Raw genomic sequence first — 10,395 nt, 5'->3', positions numbered from 1 at the left:
TATTCAACATCTCTTTACCTTTCTAGGAACAAGATATAAATGAATGAAAAGCTACTGTGTATTTGATACTTTTTAAAAACAAAATTTCAGAGCCTGAACATACGTCTCTCACTTGGATGGGGGAAAATTATGACTTTCTTATATGTTCTCATTTTATTAATGGAGAGATTGAAGCTTGGAAATCACACAACTAATAAATGGCAGAATGAGATTTGGATCTTTGTCTCTATCAGTCCTCAGCTTTAAAATGAACAGTTTGGCTGAAAGAGTTCTAAGATCCTTTCTGATTCTCTTTTCTCTGCAGGAATTAGAGGAATGTAAAAATCATCTCACGCATCTCAAACACCCATGTAGGTCACCAGGAGGTTGCCCATATAAGACCTTCTAATACTGAGAAGTCCTTCCTCATCCTCCACAAGTGTGCAGTGCTTAGCTTTTTCCCTAATAAAATTGGAACTTGAAGGGTCTTTTGGGCTCATCTATCCAAATCCTTCTTTTCAAGTAAAGGAAATTGAAGGCTGCTACACCGATGATGTGCCCAAAGCCATATAGCCTGGATTGGCAGATCTGAACCTGGCATTTCAGTTTCTCTTTCTAAACTTCATATCCTTTGCCCTGGTACAAAATGTTTCCCCCCAAAAAATCATGAATGTGAGAGGGTTCACCTTGCATCTTGCCTGTTCTTTGTAGACTCTCCTTCTTGGGAAGACATAACCACTAATGCTACCCACTATAGGGCTGCTAAGAGGCAGCTCTGGGGGAGTTTGTGGAGAGGCTGCAGGTGCTTGGTGAACACTGTGCGTCCGTTGCACAGAAGTATGTGGCAGTGTCTGCCGTCTGGGAAGCCGTGATGGACAATGAACTGCTTTTGAGGGAGGTGTTCAGCGTGACTCGTAGTCTTCCACTGTTTTTCTCTCTTTCATTTAAACGTATTAAAATCAGTAGGACAAGGCCTCTACCTGAGTCTTGTTTATACCACTGTAAGTAGTTTATACTAGTTTTATAACTGCAGTTCATGGTGGCCTTTTCACCCTCCTGGATACTTAGGGTCTGATGATCCTGTTCCTGTTGGCTGTTCACCCCTAGGCAGAAACAGAAAGCCAAACGCCAGACATTAGTCACTGTATGTTCACTCTCTGCTGTTTACATTTCCTTCCCTGACTTTCTGGTACATTTTCAACTTAACAAGAAGACTTTGTCCCTCAGTCTTGAGGGCTCTGAACTTTGGTCACTCTGTTCCCACCACTGTGGTCACCCCTGTTTCTATTACCAAGAGCCCAACTCACTGGCCAGTTGAAGCCATAGAATCATCAAAGACACTTCCAGGAGTTTCTCCATTCTTCTTCCTTACTGGGATCACAGAAGACTCGGTTCTGGGGCCTGAAGTGCAGCCAGGAACCTCAAGCAAAAGAGTTATGGGGTATATTTATCTATTCCCTCAGGAACCCAGAGTCTCGCCGAGCCAATCAGAGGCAAGCCCAGTCCTTTGCTTTCAGTACCTACCGACTGATCTCAAAGGAACGGAGTCTGAGGAAGAGTACTGCCATCTTGTGGTAGCAACATCATCTTGTAATAGAATGTGCTCTGGAAACATAAAGAATGCCATTCAGAAAAAATTACAAAGCAATGATGCCCACCTTGCCAGCATGTCCTCATATCTTCCTCCCTCTGTGTGTGTGTGTGTGTTGTCCGAACCTAACCTCTCCTCGTAAGGACACCAGTCATATTGGATTAGGGCCTGCTGTAACGATCCCACTTTAACTTAATTGCCTCTTTAATAACGCTATCTCCAAATACAGTCACATTTTTTATCAGTATATGAAGTTTATTGTCAAATTGGTTTCCATATAACACCCAGTGCTCATCACAAAAGGTGCCCTCCTCAATAGCCATCACCCATCCTCCTCTCCCTCCCACCCCCCATCAACCCTCAGTTTGTTCTCAGTTTTTAAGAGTTTCTTATGGGGCGCCTGGGTGGCTTGGTTGGTTAAGCGTCTGACTTTGGCTCGGGTTACGATCTCGCGGTCTATGAGTTCGAGCCTCGCGTCGGGCTCTGTGCTGACTGCTCAGAGCCTAGAGCCTGTTTCAGATTCTGTGTCTCCCTCTCTCTCTGCCCCTCCCCTGTTCATGCTCTGTCTCTCTCTGTCTCAAAAATAAATAAACGTTAAAAAAATTTTTTTTAAAAAGAGTCTCATGCTTTGGCTCTCTCCCACTCTAACCTCTTTTTTTTTTTTCCCCTTCCCCTCTCCCATGGGTTTCTGTTAAGTTTCTCAGGATCCACATAAGAGTGAAAACATATGGTATCTGTCTTTCTCTGTATGACTTATTTCACTTAGCATCACACTCTCCAGTTCCATCCACGTTGCTACAAAGGGCCATATTTCATTCTTTCTCATTGCCACGTAGTGCTCCATTGTGTATATAAACCACAATTTTTTTATCCATTCATCAGTTGATGGACATTTAGGCTCTTTCCATAATTTGGCTATTGTTGAGAGTGCTGCTATAAACATTGGGGTACAAGTGCCCCTATGCCTCAGTACTCCTGTATCCCTTGGGTAAATTCCTAGCAGTGCTACTGCTGGGTCATAGGGTAGGTCGATTTTTAATGTTTTGAGGAACCTCCACACTGTTTTCCAGAGTGGCTGCACCAATTTGCATTCCCACCAACAGTGCAAGAGGGTTCCCGTTTCTCTGCATCCTCTCCAGCATCTATAGTCTCCTGATTTGTTCATTTTGGCGACTCTGACTGGCGTGAGGTGATATCTGAGTGTGGTTTTGATTCAAATACAGTCACATTTTGAAGTATTGGGGGTTAGAGCTTCAACATGCAAACTGGGGTGGGGAGACCATTCATCTCATAACAATGAACATCTGATATTTCTGTTTCTATGGCAAGAGGCAGTAGTGTACAAGAAGAGAACAAACTTGGCAGTCAGGCCATTGAGGTCAAGTTTAGATCTACCCATTCAGTAGCTGTTTATATCATGTGTGTCTATATTCTCCTGACTATAAAATATAACTATGGATGGTGAGTAATAATACTACCTTTTTAGAGTTTTGAAATCCTTGATGAGAAAATAAAATGCTATTTAGAGCACAGCCTGATGCTTACTAAGGACTAAAAAATTATTGTTGTTACAAGAAAATGGGTCCTCATGCTGAGCAGTCAAAAGGAATGGGAGAGTATTAGATAAATGTTTTCAAGGATGGATTTTAAGATCTTTTGTGTGTGAAATAGAGACGGGGGAAGAGGGGAAAGAAAATATATAAAGAAGGAAGGGAAGAAAGGAAGAGTTGTGGGCTGGAAAATGGGGAGTGCTAGGAGGTACTTCTAGAAGGTTTGTGTTGGGTGACTACCCTCTTTGTCACTATGAGATAAAGAAATAGTAAAGCTTTTGAGCAAGGAACTGATGTTATTTAAGAAGTTTACATAAGCAGCACTCTCAACAATAGCCAAATTATGGAAAGAGCCTAAATGTCCATCAACTGATGAATGGATAAAAAAATTGTGGTTTATATACACAATGGAATATTACGTGGCAATGAGAAAAAATGAAATATGGCCTTTTGTAGCAACGTGGATGGAACTGGAGAGTGTGATGCTAAGTGAAATAAGCCACACAGAGAAAGACAGATACCATATGGTTTCACTCTTATGTGGATCCTGAGAAACTTAACAGGAACCCATGGGGGAGGGGAAGGAAAAAAAAAAAAAAAGAGGTTAGAATGGGAGAGAGCCAAAGCATAAGAGACTGTTAAAAACTGAGAACAAACTGAGGGTTGATGGGGGGTGGGAGGGAGGAGAGGGTGGGTGATGGGTATTGAGGAGGGCACCTTTTGGGATGAGCACTGGGTGTTGTATGGAAACCAATTTGTCAATAAATTTCATTAAAAAAAAGAAGTTTACATATTAGTCTGTCTTCTCTCTGCTACATAGTTTTGGAAGAATTTGTGAGGAAATTTTTGACTAGTGGTTAAAAAGATGACCCCTGGATCTAAGAAATTAAGGGACTTATCCACTGCCTCACAAGAGTCCTAGTTCTCTTATTATTTGTATCTATTTGGCTGTATACATAAAAAGTCTATGGAGAAGCAGAAAAAGGGAACAGAGACATTGCTGTCCTCTGGGGAGAACTGTGAGGTTAGTTAGTGATAGGGAAACATTTCATTGTAAGTGTTAATGGAAAACTACAGCAACAAATGAAAAGGAAGGATTGTTGAAGACTCAGACCCTTTGAGAATGAAGGTTTGGGTCACACCACAAGGCAAATAACCACAATCCAGCGACATTATGTCTGAGGCCAGGAGAAATATAAAATGGGTAGTAACATGGGGAACCTGGGTGGTTCAGTCAGTTAAGTGTCTGACTCTTGATTTCAGTTCGGTCATGATCTCATGATTCGTGAGTTTGAGCCTGGCATTGAGCTCTGCACTGACAGTGCAGAGCCTGCTTGGGATTCTCTCACCGTCTCTCTTTGCCCCTCCCCTGCTCGCTCTCTCTCTCTCTCTCTCTCTCTCTCTCTCAAACTAAATAAATAAACATTTTAAAAATGGGTAGTAACAAAAAAGAGTTGTCTGTGTCAGCTGTGGCCTCATGAACAAATCTGGAATCAAACAATGTAGTAGCTTTCTATATGTTCTCTTTGTTCTTTATACATGTGTGTCCTTTTGTATATGCTGCCATTTCTTTTTCTCTCTTCTCATCATTATTTCATATATATAAATTGTCAAAGGTTAACTTTATGATTTAGTCTGTATATAACAGCATATTCAGTGGCATTTCCTCTGAATTTTAGAAATGATTAATGTAGCAAGAGATATATAGTAAGTATAGGTCTCCTCATTTTGGGGAAAGGGTAAGAACTTCTCTTGTTCAAGGACAGCTTTAGCTTGTTAGATGGAAATATAGTCATTTCGTTGTTGGAAGTTCAAATGTGTGTGCAGAGGTACGTATGAAAGATCAGTAACCAGAGGGATAAAGTGTGTCAGTTATCAACTTATTGCCTTTCTCTCTTATTGCCAAATCCCCCTTCAGTGCCCCAATTGTAATACTGGCCCCAGATCCTGTGACCATCTCTCCTTCACCGGCTGGCATGATATCAAGCTACGTCAAGCTCCCCGGAAGGGCCCTCCAGGAGGAAGAAGCTTCTCTTCTTGGTGCTGGTATGTCTTCACATTTCTTGTTCCTGCAGTTCTTGGCCAGCCTGTGGGACACCCAGCGACATTCACCTGCAGCAAGGTTCAGCCACAGCCCTCATTGGGCTTTCTGGCAAGTTTCACGAGTGCCCCAAGCAAATTCAGCAGCCAGCTTCCTATAAATTTTGTTGGGACCCTGGTCGGTGTTTTCCTGCTTGCCAGCCTTTTTCTCTGGCACCTTAGCAAAATTCTCCACCATCCAGCAGGCTACAGCCATGCATTCCCCAAAGAGACATGAATTCCTGGGGAGTATGTATTACAATATGTCACTTACTTGGGAACTCTGGCTTAGTCCTAAGATAAGAACTTCCCTCTGCATATGTTATTCCTATGTTCTTTAGAGTTCTTTTTATTCATTGGTAGTTCATTCTCTATTATCAATTGATAAATATTTGTATTAAATTTTCCTTGTTCAGATTACCGTGGGTGTTTTTCCTTCTGATTAGACCCTGGTTGAGATAGTAGGAGTCCGTGAAGTGCATGAGAGGAAAGGCGTTATGTAGTAGGGTCAGCAATCACAAGTCATGAAATGATATAGTTACTTTTAAAGAGCCGTGCTTAGGTACATGGTGATGAACACATGTGGGTGGAATGGGGCAGCAGAGAAGAGGTGAAACCTAACCACTGGAGAGTGGATGTAGACCAAGAAAAAAAATGTTTTTTATGCTCTGTTACATAATCTATATTTCAAAAGTATTTTTTCCAGGTACTACTAGACAGAATAAATACACTTACATCTTTAAAACTAATTAGAGTAGGTAATTGGAATTTCCTTGGACAAATTTTTGAGGTTAATCTATAGCTAACTGACAACTGATGATATTATATCTAAGAGGTAAACTCAATGTCAATGTCCAGAGAAAGAACGCCCCCCTATGATGATATAGAGAACTTACACAGAAATATTTTCTGTAACTCCTAAAGGGTTTGTGCTCTGCTTCTGTTATGAAACCAGTTACTGTGTCACCCAGAACACAGTAATACATGGCTGAGTCTTCCTCTTGAGCTGATGGTTTCTTCAGATGGAAAGACATCTCACCCTGGTTGAGACTGGCCGTGAAACCTTTGACACTCCCGCCTGAGATGTGTTTCAGGAGTAACTGGAGGCCTTGTTTGGGGTACTGGACATACCAGAATAGCACAGGACTCCCAGAATATGAATAATTGCACTTGACCTGCACTGGGTCCCCTGTGAAGACAGAGAGGTGGTCCTCAGGCTGGGTCACTGTCTGGGCTCTTGTTCCTCCTGTAACACCAATTCAGGATCAGAGAGAGTCTTGTAGATGAGGAGAATATTTCTTTCAACTGATTCGAAATCAGAAGACTACAGAAAGAGAATAAAAAGGGACTGTACTCACTGAGTATGAATATCGTCACAAATATAGAGAGGAGGATGGCCATCGTATCTGAGCTGTCGAGAAACAGGAGGCTCTTTTCTGGAAACAAGTCCGCTACACGGACGTTGACAGAACTGTGAGTTTACCAGCGTGTAAAGCAAAAGCTCTTCCTCAAAGAGCTGGTTGCTTTCTGGCTTTCTACCAAGTTCAATTTATGTAACATCTTCCTCTAGAGGCCAAATTGGATACAGCAGGTAATCTTGGTCTTCAGGAAGCCTTGAAATTCTAAAACAGAATGAAGAGGGATTTTCCTCCACAGTTAATAAGACAAAGTATAAAGCTATGCTAATTGAAAAAGCATGTTCCTATAAAAGTCCAGATAGAGTGGGGCGCCTGGGTGGCGCAGTCGGTTAAGCGTCCGACTTCAGCCAGGTCACGATCTCGCGGTCCGTGAGTTCGAGCCCCGCGTCGGGCTCTGGGCTGATGGCTCAGAGCCTGGAGCCTGTTTCCGATTCTGTGTCTCCCTCTCTCTCTGCCCCTCGCCTGTTCATGCTCTGCCTCTCTCTGTCCCAAAAATAAATAAACGTTGAAAAAAAAGTATAAAAAAAAAAAAAGTCCAGATAGAGAGATCAATGGAATGGAATAGAAAGTTCAAACGTACAAATTACTTATGGAAATTTAGTTACAATAAAAATGAGGAAAAGATAAATTAAAAAATTAAATGTGACTTCAGAAATGGAGAGTGATTTAGAAATTAATAAATAAATATGGATGTCTACTTTAATATCTGTTACAAAATAAATTCCAGGGGCGCCTGGGTGGCGCAGTCGGTTAAGCGTCCGACTTCAGCCAGGTCACGATCTCACGGTCCGTGAGTTCGAGCCCCGCGCCAGGCTCTAGGCTGATGGCTCGGAGCCTGGAGCCTGTTTCCGATTCTGTGTTTCCCTCTCTCTCTCGCCCTCCCCTGTTCATGCTCTGTCTCTCTCTGTCCCAAAAATAAAAAAAAAGTTGAAAAAAAAATTTAAAAACAAAATAAATTCCAAGTGAAAGAATATTTAATATTTTAAAATAAAAGATAAGTTATTTTGTACAAATTTAGGATGATCATAGATTGTTTAAGCGTGACAGAAAGCATAAGAGATAAATTACATTTCATAGAAATTTAAACTTCTCTACAAGTATGCTAATGAAATGTTTAAACATTACCAGATCAAGTTATTTTCCATCCGGCATCATTTATTCTGACCTTCTCCAGACCACAAAATGGCCCTTTAGAATTTTAGTTCTACAAGGGTTTTTTTTTTGTTTTGTTTTTGTTTTTTTAACTGGCCATTAACAAAGGAACAACCATTTGGCCTAGAAAGAAGGCAATTCTAGAAAGATGGTAGATTGAAAATGCCCTTGTTCACCTGTGCTTAGACAAGGAGCCTCTGTGGTGGCCAGGCAGGCTACTCCAAGAGAGCTCAAGCGAGCAACCCTATTTGGGGTCACATATACATCTGGAATCAGGTATCAGGGAACTCCAGGATGAAGAGCAGAAAACTATGGGTTAAGAGAGGTTGGCCTAGGGGCGCCTGGGTGGCGCAGTCGGTTAAGCGTCCGACTTCAGCCAGGTCACGATCTCGCAGTCCGGGAGTTCGAGCCCCGTGTCAGGCTCTGGGCTGATGGCTCAGAGCCTGGAGCCTGTTTCCGATTCTGTGTCTCCCTCTCTCCCTGCCCCTCCCCCGTTCATGCTCTGTCTCTCTCTGTCCCAAAAATAAATAAACGTTGAAAAAAAATTAAAAAAAAAAAAGAGAGGTTGGCCTACAGAGATCAGTAGACCTCTAAGAAGGAAACTATTCTCTTAAGAAAGCCTTTCCTTTAGCGCCCAAATAGCTGAAAAGAAGTAACAGGTAGGCTGACTCCCATCTGTCCTTAATGAAGAGGAGTACAAGGAGATCAGAGAGAAAAAAGTTTTTTTCCTTTTAGTTTTTCAGCAGGGTATTGACATTACTGCTGTATCAGTGCCTTGCCATCTGCTACATTGCTCACCATCGGCACAGAAACATCTAGGCTCTTCATTCTCATAGGATTGCCTCCACATATACTGCCCCAGTAACCAGACATGTCAAGAGGGGAGTAAAGAAAGGGAAAGGAAACCTCAGAGAGAAATTAAGGCCTCATCTGGGTCCAGTATAGCCTGAAAAAATTATCAGGGTCAGTGACCCAGTTTCCTTAGCCAACAGTCAGGACATGTAGTTTGAAAAGTGATTGAGAATTCACTTATAAGAGAGCTCTATCAAAGAAAGGATACACCATTGAATGCATTGTTTATTTATTCAATCCCTGTAAAGGAGTAAATATAATTAAATGTAATTAGAATTCTGTAAGTCTCAGACTTGTGGTCATGATGAACAAATACAATGTCTCCAACAAGACTTGGGTTGATGGAAAAAACAGAACGTGTCTATCATGGCCACCCTGACCTTGTTTCTATCTCCCTTCGTCTCCTATCCAATGCTTTCCCCATATACTTGCAGGAACACCTGGCTGATTCTGCTCTGTGACTATGAAGTATAGGCCACATTTTGAAATTCAAATAACGATGTCCAATTTCTTTCTCCCCAGTCTCTCTTCTCTTCACTCCCTTTTCCCCTCTCTACCTATGTTCATTATGTTTCTACCATTTCACCTTCTCATCTCCTTTTCCCCTGTTTTTCTAATCTCAGAAGAGATATAATAGAAGGTCGAAATCATTAGAATAATTTTGAAGTGAAAGTAAAGGTTCATACTTTAGCATTTTTAATCATAAACACCAAAACTGTAAATAGGCAATGCAGAGGTTTTCTCCTGGAGCTTCCAGCTTTCCCATTGCTCTAGCTGATGCTCATTTCTGCTTGCAAGTCATTTCTGTCACACTCCTCACAGCAGCTCTCCCTGTTCTTACAGGATATGACTAATCCAGATGCTCCCCTAACTGCTGCTAGCCCTCATTCAAATTTTCACTAACTTTGAGCAGTGGAAAAGAGTTGCTCGCTTAGAGCAAAGCCTAGAGTACCCCCTACTGGTCGAAAACCATCACACCAACCAGCTCATCAACAGTCACCAGAACCCCAGAGCCCTCATTCCATTCTTTCCTGATGACCATCCACAGATTAGCAGGAGCAAAAGAACTGCCAGGTTTGGATGAGGATTTGTTTTTAAGTAAACTGGTTTCTTTGTCAAAATGCCATTTAATGAAGGTTACTCTCTTAAAATGTTTTGTCAAATTGTGCCAAACCTTTGTGCCAAAGGTTGTATGTAATTTCTCCAATCTATTTCAGAGGAAGTCCACAGCAATTTATTGAAGGTCTTCTATAATAAACTAGATCTTGTGCTAAGTCTTAGGAAATTAAAAAAATGAATAAAACATTGTCACTACTCATAAGACATTGTGGTACAGCAGGAAAGACAAACATGAAAGAGTGAGTATTTATATCCAAATAGCATCGCAAAAAAAGTACAAAGTGAACCCCAAAATAAGGAGATATTTCTTGTAACAGAAGACAGTTAGACAAAGATTTAATAAGAACATGATTATTTTGTCCTTTTCCCAGAAAAGATAGAAAGAAATGTTTTCAAGAGATGAAGTAGAGATATTACCTTGGAAGTGGAATAGAGATACCTCCCAGATGAAAATAAAAGAGGGGAGAGATGGAGCACCTGGCTGGTTGGGTTGGTGGAGCATGTGACTCTTAATCTCAGGGTTGTATGTTTGAACCCCATGTTGGGTGTAGAGGTTACTTAGAAATAAAATCTTGGGGTGGCTGGGTGGCTCAGTCATTTGGGCATACATAGAATTCAGTCGCGGCTCAGGTCATGATCTCGCGGTTCATGAGTT

The 10,395-nt window shown here is 41.5% G+C and overlaps 2 gene segments (V, D, J or C); both read right to left on the bottom strand.

The window, feature by feature from the left end:
* Positions 1-558: 558 nt before the first annotated feature.
* Positions 559-1,400, bottom strand: LOC122468858. The segment is given in 2 exon segments: positions 559-1,082; positions 1,287-1,400. Coding segments are annotated over 2 exon segments (393 nt in total).
* A 3,712-nt stretch (positions 1,401-5,112) lies between these two features.
* LOC122468075 lies at positions 5,113-6,719 on the bottom strand. The segment is given in 3 exon segments: positions 5,113-5,232; positions 6,159-6,445; positions 6,558-6,719. Coding segments are annotated over 3 exon segments (450 nt in total).
* Positions 6,720-10,395: the final 3,676 nt, after the last annotated feature.

This window comes from Prionailurus bengalensis, chromosome B3 (assembly GCF_016509475.1).
Source record: "Prionailurus bengalensis isolate Pbe53 chromosome B3, Fcat_Pben_1.1_paternal_pri, whole genome shotgun sequence".
Taxonomy (NCBI): Eukaryota; Metazoa; Chordata; class Mammalia; order Carnivora; family Felidae; genus Prionailurus; species Prionailurus bengalensis.
This window is presented reverse-complemented; position numbering and strand designations above follow the sequence as displayed.